The 20,408-nt window shown below is 42.8% G+C and overlaps 1 protein-coding gene across 5 annotated transcripts in view; it reads right to left on the minus strand.

Moving 5' to 3' along the window:
- Positions 1 to 20,408, minus strand: part of RYR3 (ryanodine receptor 3) — a 557,802-nt gene that overhangs the window by 11,157 nt on the left and 526,237 nt on the right. For all 5 annotated transcript variants that reach the window (XM_027553458.1, XM_027553456.1, XM_027553457.1 and 2 more), the window contains 12 exons: positions 17,820 to 17,924; positions 15,986 to 16,067; positions 13,994 to 15,327; positions 11,860 to 11,918; positions 10,558 to 10,729; positions 9,218 to 9,304; positions 7,797 to 7,997; positions 6,044 to 6,174; positions 1,694 to 1,736; positions 1,130 to 1,257; positions 653 to 713; positions 224 to 370 (listed from right to left, as the gene is read on the minus strand). In XM_027553458.1, coding sequence (XP_027409259.1) covers positions 224 to 370; positions 653 to 713; positions 1,130 to 1,257; positions 1,694 to 1,736; positions 6,044 to 6,174; positions 7,797 to 7,997; positions 9,218 to 9,304; positions 10,558 to 10,729; positions 11,860 to 11,918; positions 13,994 to 15,327; positions 15,986 to 16,067; positions 17,820 to 17,924 — 2,550 coding nt within the window. The remainder of the gene's footprint in view (positions 1 to 223; positions 371 to 652; positions 714 to 1,129; positions 1,258 to 1,693; positions 1,737 to 6,043; positions 6,175 to 7,796; positions 7,998 to 9,217; positions 9,305 to 10,557; positions 10,730 to 11,859; positions 11,919 to 13,993; positions 15,328 to 15,985; positions 16,068 to 17,819; positions 17,925 to 20,408) is intronic.

Consider the following 20,408-nt stretch of genomic DNA (forward strand, 5'->3'; position numbering starts at 1 on the left):
ATCTAAATGTTAAAGTTCTCTGAATCAAGGTCTTCTTCCTTTTAATTGGCTGCAATTTTGCAAAACTAATGCCTATTCATTCAAGCGTTTGACCACGAAAGGCGCGTTATACACTACAACACACATCTTCCTGTCATACACTAGTGTACTACCTGTTATTGGTTATGATTTTTCCTATACGTATCTTGGTCCCTCCCATTCTGCACCAGTATAAACCCCGTACCTGTTTGCCATTGTGAGTGACAGAGGACAGAATAGTCCTCAGAGTCTTGAAGCCCATCGCGATATCCAGAAGATGAGCCGCGAAGAAAAAGTTGTTGTAGTGGCCCAGGACTGACATGGTCGTGTACCAGGCGAGGTAGAGAAAGGACTGGGGAGTGGAAGAAATTGAGCAGCTTTTCAGGCATTCATGAAACCCACTTTTTCTCATCTTGGGCTGTGAACTGACCCAAGAATTGCCAAGTGATCCCCCCCTCTGCCTTATACTATTGCATGAGAGAGAAGTGTCCCCCCACACCCTAAGGCTGTCTGTCTTCCACGAGAACTCCCTGCACCTTCCTGGGCTGCCTCCATAGCTTGTTTCTTTGTGGCATCTAATGACATCCCTAGACTTGGGGGCACAGGATTTCACTTTCCCAGATGCCATACTTACATTGTCAGTAAAAACAACTCCCAGCTTCCAGACATGGTACTTCATGTCGATGGAACTTAGCCTAAAGGGGAACAAGTCATTTCAAAGCTTATAAATGTCAAGATTTAAGTGTTTAATAAGGGAAAAAAGTTGTTTTTTTTTTTTTTTTCTCTTGGGGTTTAATAAATCTATAAATATAGCTCTGAGCTTTATGAAGTTGTATGTGTTACCATGAGAATGAGAGTGGCTGAATCACACATCTTGAAATTTTAATGTCTTTCTCCTTCAGCTCTATCAGGCATGAAGGCTGTCTTTACATTTTTTTAAAGCAGTATCTCCCTGCTGCCCCAATATATTAGAACCTAGAAGAAACAGGCTAAACTAGAGCCCGAGACAACAAAGACAGGATTATGAGTTTTGCCTCCAGCACAGGGAGGACAACTGGAAAGACAAAGGGTCTAGGCAGCCAGACTCAGATTTAACTCCTAAGCTCTGTACCATGACACCAGGGAGGCCGCCTCTGCTTTGGTCTCTTCCACTGGGCTAAAGTCAAGGGCATTTTTGTCCAAACCCAGGAGTTCAGCAATGCGTTCTGCTCCATAGAGATCTCCATATTTGTTGATCACCTAAAGCAGAGAAGAGAACAGGGTGCGCTCAGGTCATGCACCACCATCAGTGTTTTCTCCAGCCCCGATGTCTCCAGAGCTGTGTCGCACTCTGGGCTCTTCCAAGGGGTTGATATGAATCAAAATGCAAAAGGAGAATGAGTAACCCCCACATAAAACAGAAGCAATAAAGACAATTAAGTGAAAGCTGCTTTTCTGGCTATCATTTTGGAAGGGAGGAAAAAACCTAGTACATAGAAAAGTGATTGTGTTAAGCTGTTTAACTAAGCCCCCAAATGACATAAGTTCATATAAAACCCTTTCTGTTGACTTACTCTCCTGTGATACCATCATAAAAGCAGCATTAAATTTATCCATGTTTGTTAATGGAGATCTTGAAGAAATTTACATTTCTTTGGAGGTCATGGAATTCTCCTGCCACCCTGATAAGACATACCTTTCTCTTTACAAACTTGTCCCAGTAGTTATTAGGGAAAGATCTGAAAATGAAAATGAAAAAGGAGATTTTCTTAACATCAAGGCAAGCACATCAAGAAACTTGGCAGTTTTCGAGTGTCTGGACCTATGATCTTTTTGGGTTTTGTCCTGTTCATTGAAGAATTCAAGATTTGATTGAAGTTCAGAGTCACCACAGGTCTACCAGATTTCTGATCTCACTTTGTGGTGAGTTCTCATCTGAAACACCTGAAAAGCTACTTTGCATTTTCTACTTCAAAATTATGGTTAAGAGCCAGGAAACACATGCAATAAAGCTTCATCAAGTGCCCTCTTTGGGCTTCCCTTGAGGCTCAGCTGGTAAAGAATCCACCTGCAATGCGGGACAACTGGATTCGATTCCTGGGTTGGGAAGACCCCCTGGAGAAGGGAAGGGCTACCCACTCCAGTATTCTAGCCCGGAGAATTCCATGAACTGTATAGACCATGGGGTCACAAAGGGTCAGACACGACTGAGTGACTTTCACTTTCACTTCAAGTGCCTACTTTACAGCAGTAATTGGGGTAGGTACTGCAGTCACAGTGGTGGGAAGTGTGGACAAAGTCCCTAACTGTGAAATTTCCAGTCTGGAAATCCCCACTAGCTAATTACATAGGGGTTTTCCTAATGGCGTGTTCTCCTCTCTTCTCCATTCCAGCATAATTCCTGTGGGGTACAGCTTCCCCCTTCTCCAGGCATCAGATCCCTCTCTCCTTTGGAGATGGTCCCTACACCATCCAAACCTTAAGCCCACGAGGGAACTTCTTTCTTCTGCTAGGCAGCTTGTACCAGCTCCACTGCAAATAGCTTCTTATTGTCAGAGTCAAGAAAGAACTGTTACATTCAGGTGTGTTGGCAGAAACCATTTAAAATATTTTGCTCCTATCTAGAAAGATTAATCCTACCAGAGAGGTTCCATTTGAGTCTAGTTTGCAGCCAAGGAACCTCTGCCCTTGATGCAAACATTCCTACTTATGTCTTCCTTCATTTAAGTCATTCTTGTTAGCTCTGGAACACAGAGCTATTCTATAGAGGCCACCCAAGTTGGTGATGAGGAAGGGGGGCCACCCTCTGTCCACGGACCCTTCAGAAGAATAAACCTGAGCAAATGCCACCTCTCCCACAACAGGGTAGCAATCTTAAAAAAAATTTTTTTTGTATATTTGAAACAGTCTCACTCTCAAATGTCCAAATGATTCTTAAAAGCAAAAAACAAATGCTGGGCTTACAAAATAAACTGCTAATAGATTTTATCTACGGAAGATGGAAATAGTTATTTTGATTTTCTTCTTTGTCCATTTTTCTGCTACTTGGTATTTTTCATGTCCTATATTTAGAACCTAAAATAAATAAAACAAAAATAAGCCACCCTTCCTCTATCCACACTGATATCGCCTTTCTCTTAAATCTTATACAAATTGTCTGTAACACACAACTGAGCCTTGGCCACATTTTGGCATAAGTGGAGGATTCCACAAGTGATGTTGAAGGGCCAGTGACAGAAGGCTTTGGTCAAGCCCCTTTCACAGAGGTGATCTTACTTTGATCTGAATATTCTTGTCCCCTGACTAGGCATGTAAACTCCTACAAGGAAGAAAGCACAATTCCACTTGGTAATATTCCTTTAAGTGAGGGGTAGGCAAAGAACCTTCAGAAGGGAAATGCATAAATAAGTGATACATCTATATACGAATGGTCAAGAAAAGTAACCTAAGAGGCTCAATCTCTTAGAAATTAGGAAAATGCACAAGAAGATGCTATTACACACCTACCAGATTAGCTAAGTTATGTGAGGATAACAAGTGCTGACAAGGAGACAGAGAAGCAGGAACTCTCGCAGGGCGCGGGCTCAATGGAAATCAGGATAAATATCTGCAGATCCTACTATTCAGCAAATTCGTCTCCTGGCCTCTAGTCTAGAGAAACTCTTTCACTTGTGCACCAGGTATAAAAATATTCTTCAGAGCACTGTTTGTAACAGCCACTAGCTGAAAACAGCTGAAGTATCCACTGTCAGGAAAACAGCTAAGTATACAATAATATACTCACCGAATGGAAAGTGCCACAGTTTTGAAAATGATCAGTTACAGCCACACACATCAACCTAGTTGAGTTCTTGAATGGGGTGCTGAACAAACGATTCAAGTGACAGTACAATGCGTATGGTCTGATTCCATTTATATAAAGTTCAAAAGTAGTTAACGTGAAACCACATGTTTAGGGACACATACCTAAGTGGTAACACTATACGCTAAAGCAAAACAAAGTACCAGTAAAATCAGGAGAGTGGTTAGCTGGGGCCTGGGGAGGACAGGGAGGAGAATACCTAAGACTTCAAAGTTTTCACTGATGTTCCAATTTTAAAGATTTGTAGTTCATTTTATTACTATACTTTAAAATAGACATGCATTCTATATCTTCTTCTATATGTATTTAACAACATAAAAATATGAAAGTTCTCTATGACATAACAGTTAACTTTAAAAAAGCAGGTTACAAAGTACTACATGTACAATGATACCATTATTGTGAAGAAAAAGGTTCATTGATTGAAATGCTTTAAAGCAGCTGTTCTCCTTATACATGCATTTCCCTATTCACGGGTATTTCAGCCACTTCAAATAAATGTTAGTAACCATCCTTGTCAAAACAGTTTAGTGTGCGTGTCTCATTATCTCTTGAGGATAAATTTCTAGAAACTGCACTGTCTTTTTACTGGGACTCTAAGGCCATATCATCCTGTGCCACAGACACAAGCGTTAACTGATACATGATCTGTCTTTGGTAAGCTTTCTGTAATTAATACTCAAAATTTTTGTACTATAATAACGAGGGCTCAGAAATTAGTCTTAGTAGTTTCCCTTAGTTTTAAGTGGGGAGATTGGCAGTGACCTGCAGGCAGAAACATGCTTTTGATTGGCAGGCTCTCACCTATTTTCCCGTAATAGTCGAGCCTTCCCTTACTAGGGACTATTTTACAAAGCTCAGCGGTGCCTTTGCAAAGCTGCGTCTCTCAATTTGCTTAACTTTGGATAAGCAGCATTTTCTTCCCCCAAGAGTCAGGGCTGCTGCTTCTAGATGTACATATTTTATTGGTGCAGCCGTGTTTCAAAAGTTACCTTTGTTTATACAGTCAGCCCTGCTGCTTTGCTTTTCTTTCAGCGCATTATCTTACAGCTCTCATTTTCCCTATTGTGAATACACTGGCATTAGAGCATCACCTTTGCTAATGGTGATGGTCGTTTCTTTTCTAAATTTTTACTGTGGTTAAAATATGTATAACTTTACAATCTTAATCATTTGACTATATTTCCTGCGTTGTACAATATGTTCTTATAGCTTATTTCACACCTAAACGTTTTTACTTCTTACTCTCTTACCCCTAAATTACCCCTCCCCTTCGCCTCTCCCCATTGGAAATCACTACTTGGTCCTTGTATCAGTGAGTCTGCTTCTTTTTTGTTATATTCACTAGTTTGTTGTATTTTTTAGATTCCCACATATAAGTGATATCATACAGTATTTATCTTTCTCTGTCTGACTTATTGGTGATGGCCATTTTTTTTTGTTTAACAGTGAAAGGAAACTCACAGCCACGTGACATCCCAGGACTGTAGGAGATAGTATTCTCATCAGTCTATTAACAAAGAGGAAACTGAGGTTTATGGAACTTGATTCCCTTGCCCTAGGTCACAGAACCTAAGTGACAGAGCTGACTCAGTACTCTACCTCTCTGCCTCCAGAATCAATGCCTTTTCCTACCACATTAGCAATTATACACATGCCTACCAAGAAGGCAGGCTTAACGCCACAGGTCTTAACATCATCACCCAGACGATCCTATTTTAGCTGCCCGTGGAGATGCTTATTAAATTCTATTGGGAGGAGTTCTGGTATCCACTAGGCTATCTGTTTTAGGAGAAGACTTCTGAGACTGCTGTCACAGGACAGCTGTGCCATTTAGGGACTCTGAAGAAGCTGATCAGCTTCATCTCCAAACTCCTGGGCCAAGGAAACACTATGACTCAAACATGGGAAACTAGATTAGGTAGTATTTTGCTGGACCGTCTGATCCATTAATTAAATATGCTAAGCACTTTCTGATAATATCCTCTGTCTGCCATTAAATGCATAGCATACATACAACTGTTGGGGGAACAAGACGCTACTTTGTGAAAAGGCAGGGGAGAAAACAAGTCCCAGAAATCAAAGGAAGGCTTATATTAATCAGTCTCCAGGGCTGCTGAAAAGGTATTCTTTTATTTATGGTAGAAACTCCTTTTTCCTTTTTGGGGTGGGGGCAAAACTTACGGCGTGTTGATTACCAAGCGATCCCACTGCCCCTTGATGTCATCTTCAGAAGGCTGTTCAGTGATATACAGGCCATCAAACTCCAGCTTCCTGGCGATTTCTTTTTCTCTTTTGAATACGACCAAAGGGACCTAGGAGCAGGAAGAAACTGTACTCGAGCAGGCTTTCTAATGACAGCATCCTCTCCCATGCATATCTCACAAATGGGCCTTCCAATGTCAGGGCAGCAATCTCTTTGCAGTGGGATTCTTAGGGTGCCTAGTTGTGGGTCCAAGGCTAAATAAATCACCTCTCACTCCTTTGGCTCATATACCTCCCTCTCCAGAGCTGATCTGATTTGGGCCAGCCTTCAAACAGCTGACAGTACTACAAACTGGACTTTCTGGCTTGTGCTGGTGAGAAGGCCACATGTAGATGAATCACAGGGCTGAATGAGTTAGGTATCCTAAAACTGTCAGGCTGGAGGTTGACCAAGATTTAGAAAGGACAATAAACTATTCTAGTTCAATCAACTATATTGAACAGCTGGAATAACACAGTAAAAATTCCAACTTCCTTCAATGGCTAGGGTCATATTCTCATGTCTTTGAAACTTGGTTAATGAAATATGGTTTAATAGTTAGAATGAGAGGATCCACTGGGCTCTGTATACAGTCTTTTGCTACTGAAGTTTTCTTCCTGACGTACCTTCTGAGAAGAGCTCCTGCCTGGCACACTTACTTGTTCTCTACCATTGCTTCCCATTCTCTTATAATTATGACTTTGCTTCTAGCCTAGAAATGGTGACACATTTATAAAGACCTACCACAAAGGAGGTACGTACACAGGAAATACTGGGAAAACAACCCACTTGTCCCAACCATCACCAGACACACAAACTTAGTAAGGTCAGAGGATACCACTGGAATCTCAGGATATAAGAAGGCAGGATAGTCAGAGCTCCACAAGCCACAAAAGCTTAATTCAGATAGAGCCAGGGCTTCTCATCAGCTGGGAAGCTACTAGTTACTTGGCAACGTCCCTGAGACCTTGGACTGTTTCTCCCAATAATGCTTTCTCAAATCTCATGATATCTCTACCCCTCACACTGCTCCTGTATTTCCAAGACAAAAAGGCAAATTTTTGATAATGATTTGTAAAGAGTTACTGCTTACTCTTTTCCTCTCCTTTATTTTTAAAATTTATTTTATTGAAGTATAGTTGATTTACAATGTTAATTTCTGATATATAGCAAAGTGATTCAGATATACATATGTATATATACATATACATATATATACATACACACATTCTTTTTCATATTCTTTTCTATTATGCTTTATCACAGGATATTAAATACAGTTGCTGCTTAAAAACAAGGAAACAACACTGAGGAAATAAAAGACTCAGGATAGGAAGATGGCAAAGGCTGATCATGAGCACTGCACAGTGCAGAATCAGTGACTGCTGTTGGTTCACGGATGATGTGGGAGGAGAAGCAGAGAAAGCCAAGAACTACATTCAGTACCTTGTGATAAACCATAATGGAAAAGAATATGAAAAAATGTGTGTATGTATGTGTGCATGTGTATGTGTATATATATACATATATATGAATAAATATGAATATATTCATATATATGATTGAACATATGAATGAATCACATACACACACACACACACACACACGAATGCATGACTTTGTTGTATACCAGAAACTAACACACTTGTTCCCCAAGGGCTCTGATTAGACTCCGAGTGCCTGGCAACCTACCTTTAGGCAGTAGTAGCCCACCACGCAGACTAAAGAGATGACGGTGTGGATGATGGCCAGGGCCCGCAGGGTTGGCGCCATGTACCCAGTGCTCTCCTGCAGGACAAAGAACACCACTGCCTCTTCCTCTTCCTCGTCATTAAAGGAATTCCACAGGTTTGCAACATCCTCTGTCTCTTCTTCTAAAGGTTCTTCGGTGACCTAGTCCAAGATACACATCCTCTTAGAAACACCAGAAAGACCTCTGCCACTAGGCTCTCCCCATATATTTTATATTGCTGGCATTTACTGTACAAATAGTAGTGACTCCATATTACCTGATGAGTGAATAAGGTTTTTAAGTACTTTATTCCAACAATATTTTTAAGACACAAATCCTCGCTCTTGAAAATAAGCCCCAAATTTAAAAGTTACGAAAGTCTTACTACATATTCTACAATCCCTTTGCTGCAGGAGGTAATCTTTGAAATGCTATGGCCTGGGAGGAGACTTAAGCCAAACACGTGTGCACAAGTGCACACATAACACACACAAAACATTTCTGTTCTTTCTCAGGGGCTGTTAACGTCACAGCCATCCTCACACAGGGACTCCCAGATCAGCGCCTTTGAAGCTGCCACCCTGCAGATCCCGCTGCCTGCTGGCTCTCTGCACCTGCCTGCCTGTCTGAATCACTTCAGTCTCAATGTGTTTAAAGCCAGGCTTCACCGTGCCCTTCGACACAGTTCCATTTTTCTACCATGGGCAAGAGCAAGCCATTCATTTGTCAAATGCAAGACTGATGTGGGTAAGAGCATGTTTTATACAAATTAGATCTGTGGTTTTAAGTAGGAAGGGGGAGAGGCAAGTGACAACAACCAGTTAAAGACTATGTCAAGAATCCAGGACCTATGACATTCATTAATTCATTCTACTAACATGTATTATGCACCTACAGTGACAAGATTCACTTACCAATGTTTAAAATCTCCATTTATCTTGATGAGTCCCTCTCCTCCACATCCAGAAACCAACTTCTATTCATTCTTTCTTTGTAATAGTTCTAACATACGGGTCAGCTATCATGGCTGACTGTTAGTTTTATCCCTCACAGAAATAACTGTATTTATTATTCAGTTTGAAATACCTTATAGCTCCTAGTATAGGGTGTAGCACATTGCAGACATCCAACAAATATCTGAAGAATTAAGTAACAACTAGAACAATCCTGAACGACTGAAATGGTGCCCTAACTGGCTTCCCTTGCAACCTGTCTCTCCATTCCCCCCCGTTGCTGAAGACAGTATCCTTTTTTAGAAGCTAGTGTCTCAGAAATTTCCTTAGATACTAGAATTTTTGCTTAAATTAAGAACATAACTCCTTTTACTTAAAAAAAAAAGCATATAATCTATTCAGCAAATAGCCCCCAAATGAAGTATCACCTTGTAAAAGAGCAGGATGAAGTTGATAGCGAAGGCTACAAACAGAGCAAGGAACCTCAGGTTGTAGAAATTCCTGGCCAGGTAGTGCTGAAAAGAAAAGGACAAGCAGAAGTAGGAGAGTGCTGGCAGGGGAGGGAGCTTCCCTCTCTCACACAGAGGGTCTCAGAGGAGGTCTACACAGGGCTAGTCCTGCTCTTCCGTAACCACTCATCCAGGACAATCCTGGCCTCCTTACGACTTATTTGGTGGGGGATCAAAAATGATGATTTTTTAAAAAACTGCTTAAAATGACGCTCAAGGGAACCCTACTTAATTTAAAGCTCAGAAAACCAAATGCCTAAACATACCCTTAGCACAGGTCTCAAATGGTGCTATGAAGGGTGTCTGTGTGTGTGTGTGTGTGTGTGTGTGTGTGTGTGTGTACTCTGCAAAGGAAGTAGTCAATTTGGAAATTATGAGTGATCTAGGCCCACAAAAGAACCCTGCAACTCCCACCCCAACTGGAGCCAGACTATGGCCGAGAGTCCTTGTCCTTTGAAAGTCACAGCCCGAGCTCCCCTGCCTCTCCCCATTCCCGTGCCCAGTGGAAACAGCAGCACTTGAGGACAGGAATGGTATAGCTGCTTGCGGAGTGCTCAGTCTCCGTGGAAAAGGCTCCCACCAGTGGTGCTGGGAGGCTGTGGTCCCGGCCTTTAGCAACTGGCCTCAGTGAGCAATTCACCAGAGAAAGGATACTACAAGCTGGGCTGAGGACCTGTGGAGTAACAGAACTTTTGAGAACTAGTATGACAACCTACCACACCACAGGAATGCTCTTTCTGCATCCGAATGATCTCACTACTTCTGAAGTTTCTGACTGGCATGGGCCCAGTCCCCAAGGGCACACATAACGCTCTCCCTCCTGGAGAGAGCGCAGGGCAGAGGAGCTGGAGCGCTTGCATTTCCCCTTTTCCTTTCCCTGTAACTGGTGGTTCAGACGGTAAGGAATCTGCCTGCAATGCAGGAGACCTGGGTTTGATCCCTGGGTTGGGAAGATCCCCTGGAGGAGGGAAGGGCTACCCAATCTAGTATTCTTGCTGAATTCCATAGACAGAGGAGCCTGGCAGGCTACAGTCCATGGGGTCGCAAAGAGTCAGACATGACTGAGTGGCTAACACTTTCGCTTTCTCTTCCCTCCAACACAGAAGGGACAAGCAGGTAATCAAGAAGAGCAAGGAAGAGGGATGAGGAAGATGAGGAAGCACGAGTAAGCGAATGGTGAAACAAAGCCGGCGGCCACCTCTCTGAGGTCTGCCCATGCCAACGCCCGCACCCGAGTGGGACAGGGCCAGAGTGCTTACCAGCAGCTTGGTCTGATAGATTTCCAGCCCTTTAAAGAAATTGGCCATGAAGGCTTCAGGCTTCTCAACCTTCTGGCCACACCGTCGCTTCTTCCTTTTGGTCACGTCTGCCCACAGGGCCTCGGCCTGCTCTTCTTCTTTGGCTGTGTCCTCTTTCTCCCCATCTTCCATGCTGCAGGAATGACAAAGCCCCTCAGCACAGAGGGCAGAGGGAGGCCTGACCCTGACAGGGAGACTAAAGAGAAATCTGGGCTGAGAGGGGAGGGAGACATATTATTCCCTGAGCCCGGGAATCTCAGGTCTTGATTTCCTGCTTTGATGAGTCATGGTCACAGGTGTACATATACAATTTAGTAGCTTTCTGAAATTTGCCTTATCGAATTTTTCCCCTTCAGAAATGTTGTCCTTTATTTTCTAAGCTTTCATGAGAATTGCCAATAGTACCTATTTCAAGTCTGTGTTAGGAATTAAATGAAGTATCGCATAAAAGAACTTAGCAAAAGGCTTGGTGTGTAGCAGTTATTCAGTAATTACTATCAATAGATAGCACCATCATCAACATTATATGAAGTTGCTAAGTGTGAGAGTTTGATCGTTTGCTTGGTCAGATGGTGAAATCCTGATCTACTATTTGGACTGTGAAGTGAACACAATTATTAGAATGTGTTTATTGTCTGGGGTAAAAAGAAATGTATCCACCCATGAAAAGATGATCAACATCATTAATCATCAGGGAAATACAAATCAAAACCACAATGAGCTATCATCTCACACCTGTCAGAAAGGCCATCATCAAAAAGAACAGAAATAAATGCTGCTGAGGATGTGGAGAAAAGGGAACCCCTGTGCATTGTTGGTGAGAATGTAAATTGGTGTAGCCGCTATGGAAAACAGTATGGAGCTTCCTCAAAACACTAAAAAGAGAGCTACCAGATGATCCAGTGATCCCACTCCTGGGTATATATCCAAAGAAAACAAAAACAATAATTTTAAATGATACATGCATCCCAGTGTTCACTGCAGCGCTATTTACAATAGCCAAGATATGGAAGCAACTGAAGTTATAAGTAGAGGAATGGATAAACACACACACACACACACACACACACACACACACACACACACACAAAATGGAATATTACTCAGTCATAAAAAAGGAAAAAAGAAATGTATCCAAAGCTTGCACAATATCTGTTCCCTTTGTTAATAGAACTCAAGCTTTCTATTTACCATAGCCACAGAATAGTAGTTAATATTGAGAACTATCAATCATAGCAATTAGAATAGCTACCAGGAACTTACTCTGCCTTCTCAGACTCTATTTTTCTTTCTGCTTCATGAGCTGCTTTCATTTCTGCTGCCTAGACAAAAATAACAATCAGTTAAACTTTCCTCAAATAAATATGTTCATGATGATGAACCATATCACTAGCCACTGTGCATGGTCAGAAATCCCAACGGCTCTCTCTTTATGCTTTGGCAGTTCTCAGGATCACAGAATGTAAGTGTCCTGCTATACATTACATGGCTCTGGAGAGATCAAAGATTACAGGCTTGAAAATCTCCCTGCTATTATTCAATCTAAAGAGAAAACTTGTGCTAGGACATTGCCTGAGGCCTGTGGCAGTGGTCCCACTGCTCCATGGGGTCAGGGAGAGATGGAACACAAGTCATGGTAGGTCTAATCCAGAACCCGCTTCCATCAGACCGCATCCCTGCCCCGTCTTCAATCCTCTTCCACTACCCTACCCTCTCTGATGGATGACCATGGCACTGCAAATAAAATTCAAGCTCTTTCATGTGCTAAGCTGTTTCAGTCATGTTCGACTCTGTGACCCTATGGACTGGAGCCCACCAGGCTCTGGTGTCCATAGGATTCTCCAGGCAAGAATACTGGAGCGGGTTGCCATGTCTTCCTCCAGGGGATCTTCCCGACCCAGGGATCGAACCCATGGCTCCTGCATTGCAGGCAGATTCTTTACTGCTGAGCCATCAGGGAAGCTCTCAAGTTCCACACTAAGGCCTTTAAAGCCATTATGACTATGGCCTTTCTCTCCATCTTCATCTGTACCATCTGACTCATTTCCAACACAAACACCTAGACCTCCTTTTCTTTCCTGAGACATGCTTCCCTGTACCAGAACCGTAGCACAAGCCGTATCCTCTGCCTGGAATATGACTGTCCTCATTTTTGATGTGCCTGCCATTCTTCAGGACTTGGTTCAGAGGACACATTTTCAGATGCACCTTGAGCATCCTATTTATAGTAGGGCCCATAATCACTCTGTAACACACAATCTTGTTCATTCATTTCATCATGTGCTCCAAATGATAATTATTTATTTGATGTCTTCTTCCACTAGATGTTAAGCTCCATGAAAGCAAAAATGTTGTCTCTCTTGTTAACCAGTGTGTTCCCATATCCCAGGAATACAGCCTGGCATATAGCAGGCCTCGAATGAGTCCCTGTTATGTTTCCAACTCTGCTCTAGTCCCTGGGTTACACCAGGGAGCAAAAGAGAGTACATCAAGTAATACTGTCAGAAGGTTTATGATTCTGAAGCTTCCTTTCTTGATTCTCCACACCTCTCCTACACATTTCCATAGCACTGATGGTCCTCCTTCCTAATATTCTCCATGCTTGTACTGACTTGTCCAATGTCAACCTTTTTCACTAAATTACAGGAACAATGCATTTCTCATTCACCATTGTATTCCCAGAGCCTAAAACAGTGATAAGTGTACACCAACTATTTGGTAAACAGTAATGTAATTCATGAATAAAGGTTGTCTCTGGGCTCTGATCTCTTCACACTTCGCTCCATACTCGACTGCTAGAATGATGCTGTGAGTTGAATGCTGCAATATCCAGAACTTTTGATGGCCAAAGGGCTCTGAATTCTTGCTATCTTATTCACTCAATCTAGTCCACTGACTCAAAGACCAAATTGGATAGTGGGGGCAGCACAAGGATGAAAATGTCCCCAGTGTGACAAAACTATCGGGCACTGTGCTAAACTGTATGTTAACACCTGGATCTTCCAGGACATGGCAGACATATGACCTTATCAGAAAGGTCTCCTTTTATGGTATGCCTGGTTTTCTACTCTTTCAGTTACTGAATGAACCTGTGTGCCTTGCAAATTAACCTAAGAAAAGGTGTGGAAGCAAGTGGCAGGTCATGGATCCCCCTGTCTGAACTCTTACAGTGTAAACTGGAAGACCATTCAGCAACTAGACATTGAGACAACCATCTAAGTCTCATCTCTGCAGACACGACAAAGCTGAAATTATCAGATTAGGGTCATCGTGGAAGAGCTGGTGTCTAATACAGTGTCTGCTCCTAGAGAACTGGTATCAGTATTGACTGAAAGGTAGAGTGGCTAGTCTTTTTCTGGGGATAAAGAAAGGTGATAGAAACAAGTCACGTGCTTACCTGTGCTTTCCTTTTCTTCCGGACAGTACTCTCTAAGGTAGGGGGTTCGTCCTTGCCAATAATCTCAGAGAGGTCACCCAAACCCACTTCAGGCCCATGCTTTAAGCCACCTTCTTTCTTTGGGTGGAGTCCAAAGAGATCTGACATGATGTCTGCATCTCCCTTCTGCCCCTTTACGAAGTGCACGAGTTCTGTGGCGATGCCTGGCTCAGGCACTTCTGCCCTCTCAGCTTCCATAGCATCATCGTGGATACCAAACTGGGTTGGGTCAGGCATGTCACCCAGGATCTTGGTGACTCTTATGTTCTTTGCCCCTTCTATGAGTCCCCCTCCGAACACTGTGCTCCAGAGGACCTGAATGATTCCTCCCACTATAGTGAAGAGCAAGTGGAAGAGCCCCACGAACAACGTCCAGAAGAAAGAGAAGAACACCTTCACCAGCTCCTTGAAGGTCATCTTCTTCACCTTCCTGTACTGCTTCCTGAGGTTCTTCAGGGTGGCCCTCTTCAGAAAGTTGGCCACGTTTCTCTTCACTGAGCCACAAGCCATGGCAAATGCAGAGGCACACTCAAAGGACTTCTCCTCCTCCTCCTCCTCACCCTCCACTTCTAACACATAAGAAGAATCTCCACCTTCTTCCTCCTCCTCATCTGGCCTGTCAGCTGAGTCAGATTCCGAGATCTGCGATGCTAACTGCATCTCAAAGATGGTGTCCTCACAGAAGTTCACGAACAGCTCCATCTTCTCTTGCTCCCCACCTTCATTGACAACGTCAAAGATGAACTGTCGCTTAGACTCCTTCACCTGGGGCTTCTCCCACTGAGTTCGACTGGACTCGCTGATCTCAAAATAAACACGCTCAATTTTCTTGGCCCCACCCATGATCTCAATGCGTCCCAGGTATGGTTCGAAGTAATTGAGTACACTTTCTGCTGGGTCCAACAGACACTTAAGGCGAGAATCGTTTGGCATGTGCTCAGAGAGGTTTGTCAATAACACTGCCACATTAAACCCTATGTCCTTGGCTGGCTCATGGAACCGGTCAACAAAATCGATGTAATTAAACATGTCATTTTCATCAGCTTCTGCGCATGAAAGGAGAAAGTCTATCTCCGACTGTGTGTACTGCTTTTGCCCTTCCATGGCCTTCTGGAATTCCTTTTTGGAAATGATTCCTTTCCCATCGGGGTCATATTCTTTGAAGGTGTCTGAGCTGGTTAAGTCTTTAAGTTTCAAGAACATGTCAAAGAATTTCAAGATCATTTCTACATTGGTAGATGACTCTACCAGTGTGTCAACCATCTGCTTGCCAATGGTTCCATTAACCACATTCCCTGTGAGGCAGGTTCAAAAAGACACACAGATACATAAATAAACCCAAGTCATCATGGAACTGGTCAGGCAGATATTTTTAGAAGACTTCTATCCCAAATCGGTCAGCTCTTTTTCTGACCATGATGATCTGGAAATGGGTAGGAGGGAGCAGCAAGCCATAAAGACTACACCACTAGGAGCCAAGGGGGAAAGAAACACAGGGAAGGAGGAGATGGCCACGCCAGTGCCTTTTACCTGGCCTGGGGCCTGGACAGTGGCTTTGTTATCAGATTATCAGGGACACATAGGGATAAGTTGTGCCCCTCTAATCCCCTTAGACCTAGGAGGGTGCCCAACTAGATGGCTGGCATACACACTGGCAGCCAGATGTATTGAAAAGCAATGGGGAGAGGAGAGGATAGGGAAGAGCAAAGCTTGGAGGTTTTCCCCAGTTCATTCTGGCTTCCTATTGATACAAAATGAGTTGGTTTCAGGCTTTGTCCATCAGGCCATGTGCCCCTCACTCATTTTCTTTTGTTTGTTTCTGAAAATTTGGTTTTCTAACCAATGTCATCTGGCATCAATGACCTGCCAGAAGGATACTCTGCGTGATTAGTACAGTTAGTGTTCGGACCAATGACAGTCGTGTGAATGCCTAGTTATACCAAACAGCCCAACCTTCCAGGAGGGACAGAAGCATCACCACCATGTCCTGAAGGAGATCCAAGAGTTCCTTCAGCAGCTCGATCTGACTGGAATCCTAGAACAGAAACAGGAGATACCCCTGAGCTATCTGATCCCTCAGCAAAATACAGGGCAGCGAGCAAGGAGAGCCTGCTCTGGGAGGGTCAGGTGAAGGCTGTGTCCATCTCCAGAATGAGCTCCCTTCTCATGGTGGAAGCGGACATCTTAGCATCCTCTCTTTGTAGCATCAGGAGGCTCGCTGTAACAGGGCTCATCCAGAAGAGTTCCTTTACAGTTTTCCTTTTATTAGCACAACATGTCAGATAACACCAATTGTCCAAAACTACTGAACAACCCAATCCACCAAAGACCCGTTAGGTATCTCTAGTAGCTTAGGTTGCCATTTTTCATGCTGAAGAATTACCGGTGAGCTTTTGGGGAATACTATTGCAATCCAATTAAATTACCAAGGTTCCAATCACCAAATGGGTTCTCCTTTTTTTTTTTTTTCTTAATTTAGGTTCTCCTAATTCTAATCGGTGGTGATCTGGGTACCACTCGTCCCTTAAAATGTTGTATCATTGAGGCTATTCCTCCGGATGGTTTTGATACCAGTCTGTTTGGTTTTCATTTCAGCATGGGAGAGAAGGGCATTGCCAAGTGGGCTCTGGGTTTGATACCTGTGTCACAGAAGGGAAACAACCCTTGGAAGGTCTGAGGTGGGGAATCTGAGGGTGAGATTAAAAATATGGATTCTGGGCCACACTTCTTTTACAGATGCTCTCTCACCAGGACATAGTTCTTTAGCTAGCCCTTCAGATTTCAGAAGGCTTTCCTCCCACCTTTGGAGGGTGTCACAGATATCCACAAAACATCACAGAAGTGTAGACTGTTAGAGCTAGAAGAGCCCTCTGAGGTCATCATCTATTCTAACTCCCAATATTTTCTAGATGATGAAAGTAAAAACCAGAAAGGGGAAGTGACTTCCCAGAAGACACCCAAGAGGAGGTGGCAGGGTCAGGATTTTGTCTCTAGGGACTCTGCACCACACTGCCCTGTGGGGTTGACACAGCAGTGGATGTATGACTGCCAAACTGGCAGCCCTCCCAAGAACTCTATCTTCCCATAAGGCCAGAGTCAAAAGGGGAAAAACGAAAGGGGTAAATAGCACATTCCAAAAGGAGAGGCAGATGTGACAGCCTTGACAATTTTAGATACACATTATTTACATGAATGCTGCCGATGTGACTCTAATCAGCCTGAAACATATCCTAAAGCTCTCCCGCATGTGTTGCCATGGAGAGAGGTGACCAACTACTACAGACACTACATGTATTTGTTCGTAATAAATGCTCTGAGTGATTCCAATTCATCTTGCCAGAGAGATGGGGAGTGAGAAGGAAAGGCAGAGATGGGGAGGAGGGGCAGCAAAGGTTGAGAGAGAAGGGAGATGTGAATTAGAGACATGCAGACACTGGACAGATCAGACAAAGTGGTGGATCATGTTCATAACCTGTGAAACAGTGACAAGGAAGCAAAGGGGATCAGCGCCATAAAAAGCAACTGTTGAGGCAATGATGGAAAGGGTAGGTGGGAAGAACACAAAGGAGGAAGCTGTGTTCATGCAAAAGCCTGTCTGGGACCCCCCAGGAGGTGTTCATTCCCATCTCCCATTGAGGCCCTCGTTTTACAAATGAGATCTGATCTGCTTGGCTTTTCCAGGCAGGTGGTCAAGCAGCCACATCCACAGTGGGAAGACCAGGGGGTGGGGACCGACTAAGCATTTCACATCAATGACACATGGGGAACGGGGAACAGGCCACAGTACCTGGGAGAGTTTCATCTGCATGTTAGCAAACACATGGAGGAAGCCGACCACCGCGTCCCACAGCCTGCTGTGAGCCAGGCTCTGCTGGTTCCCAATGCAGGGGCCCTGGGGAGAGGACATTCTTGTCTCACTGAAGCATCACAAGCTGCTCTGAAATTTGCCTTAGTAAGGGCATCTGACATCAGCTCTTTCCAAATGTCACATATCTTGTAGCTCAATATTTTCCCAGGTTACTTATTACTTCTCCCCCAACTCCATTGTGTGCACCCCACCCCCCAACCCATCCTAAGATCCTATTTCTAGGAAAAGTCACTAGGACTTTCACAGTGTGGTGATTTTCAGAGACTTTATTTAGTGTTTGTTCTTATGTTAAAGAACATTATTTTAAAAGTAAATGTTCTGGTTGAAACAGGGCTGAAGGGTACTCCTGCCAACTCCAGCCCCCCACCTTGGCCTAGGAGGGGTTCTGAGGAGCTCCAGGGTTCCAAGGAGCACAATTTGAAAACGAGGCCCATGTGTTTCCATTGTCTGCAGGCAAAGCTACTCATTAAATATGATGGCCACATGGCTATCTACTCAAGTAAAAAAAAATCTGAATTATGAATGTTAAACTACTTTTAGTATTTTCTTATCATTAACCTATATGTCAGGTATATCATTTCTATCTTTTCTGAAAGCCAAACAGGGATGACTTGATGACCACTCTGCATTTTCTGTTAATAACCTTCCCTACTTTTGAAGATCATTATTGAACCACTGTTTCTTTTCTTTTTAAAAATAAATCATTTAGAATTCTTCTGAATGGAGAGTTGTCTGTTCTTATTTATTTAGCATTTATTTACATCAGTATGGGCTTCACATATTCATTTTATGCTATGGGTTATAATTCAATATTACTTTATTTACATTATTTTGTAGCTCTAAGTTTTCTAATTTTGGCCATTGGGATCTCTTTCAGTTGGCTCCTGTATCCCTTTGACATACCTCCATCATTATTTTTTAGCATTTTCTTGCACTACAGGATTCTCCAGGCTCATCTTGTATGTTTCGTGCTCTAGTTCTAGAATCAGCCATTTCTCTAAGGAGCCTTATTTCCTTTCAATGGAGAGTGGTATTAGGAACCAAGAACTGGGCTCTAGTTGTATTTGCTGCTACTGGGGTATCATTTTTTAGGTCCTTCTGGCTGACAGAGCAGCAGAAATAGATATGTACACATATCCATAAATATTTCCATATGTAACCATTTATATCTATGTTAAGATGAACATGAGTTTAGCATATGGGTATCTCTAACTCTCCTTCATTCCCAGAGGGATCTTCTAGTCTCCTCTGCTTGCTCATCAGTGAGAAACCTGGCTCATTTCCATTATATTGGGTTGGCCAAAAAGTTCATTCAGGGCTTTCTATACAATTATATGGAAAGATCCGAACGAACTTTTTGGCCAACCCACTGTATGTACGGTTTCAGAATTATTAACACATACCCACATGGGAAAAACTTCATCACCTAAACTGCTTATATAAAGTTCTTCTTGCCTTTGGTCTTTCAGACTGTTCTCATTTCCAAAGTTTCTTAGGCCAGCATCTTTCTATCTCTTCAATGAGACTATTTTATGTATTTTTTATACACTGAGTCTTCTGCCACATTCTGCCTATGTTCCTTATGCTTCTTCCTGTATTTTTCTACCCTTTAATCACTCTCCAAATCACACAATCAATATTCAAAAGGAACACTGATACTAGTGTTCTAGTATCAAGTTCTAGAAAAGGCTTGGCTGAATTCCCAGGGAAGAGGTGAGCAGGAGAAATTTTGCCTGAAAATCAAGTAAGCATGTTTAAAATTCACTGTTCATGTACATATGTTATGCGATCCCAAGACGCCTCTAGATTCTTTTTTGAAATAAAACTGATTGCTAAAGAATCTCAGATTCACCCCAAATAAGGGTGAATCTTCTTTTACTTTTGGGCTAAGTGCTCCATGGAATTTTCTGGAGCTTAGGATAGATTCTGCAGAGAGCAAATCAGATGCTTGTCAATCTGCTCAATGATCTTCACAAGTAGTTCACATGCTGTGAAACTTCAGATTGGTCACATGTTCCTAGCTGTATCTCCCTATCTTTTTACAATCCTTGAGTAAAGACGGATCAATCTCTTCTGGAACTCCTTCTTCTTTTCAAATCTTAGTCTTGTGTTTATTTCAGTGAGCAGATATGATCTGAGGGTGCCAGTTGGCTCATCATATAGATCTTAAAAAAAATCTTAGATTCCATCACAGAGGACCATGATATAATTACTGATTTTACAGCAAATTCTGCCTGAGGACGTCCTCTACTCCTTTCATGAGACCACTGCAGGCAATGAATACATAATGCTGTAAGATGTAATAGAAAATGCTGTAAGGTGTAGACATTCACCCTGAAATACACCTGTTGATTTGCCTTTCATTGTACTTAGTTTATGTGCTTCTGAAGTTCCTTTTCCATACAGCTGATTTCTGACAAATGAGTAGGCTCTCATGAATTCTGTTTTTAACATCAAGGCTCAAGATAAGATCATTTGTCCCTTTATTCCTCTATACTATCAATTATT

Source organism: Bos indicus x Bos taurus, chromosome 10 (assembly GCF_003369695.1).
Source record: "Bos indicus x Bos taurus breed Angus x Brahman F1 hybrid chromosome 10, Bos_hybrid_MaternalHap_v2.0, whole genome shotgun sequence".
Classification (NCBI taxonomy): domain Eukaryota; kingdom Metazoa; phylum Chordata; class Mammalia; order Artiodactyla; family Bovidae; genus Bos; species Bos indicus x Bos taurus.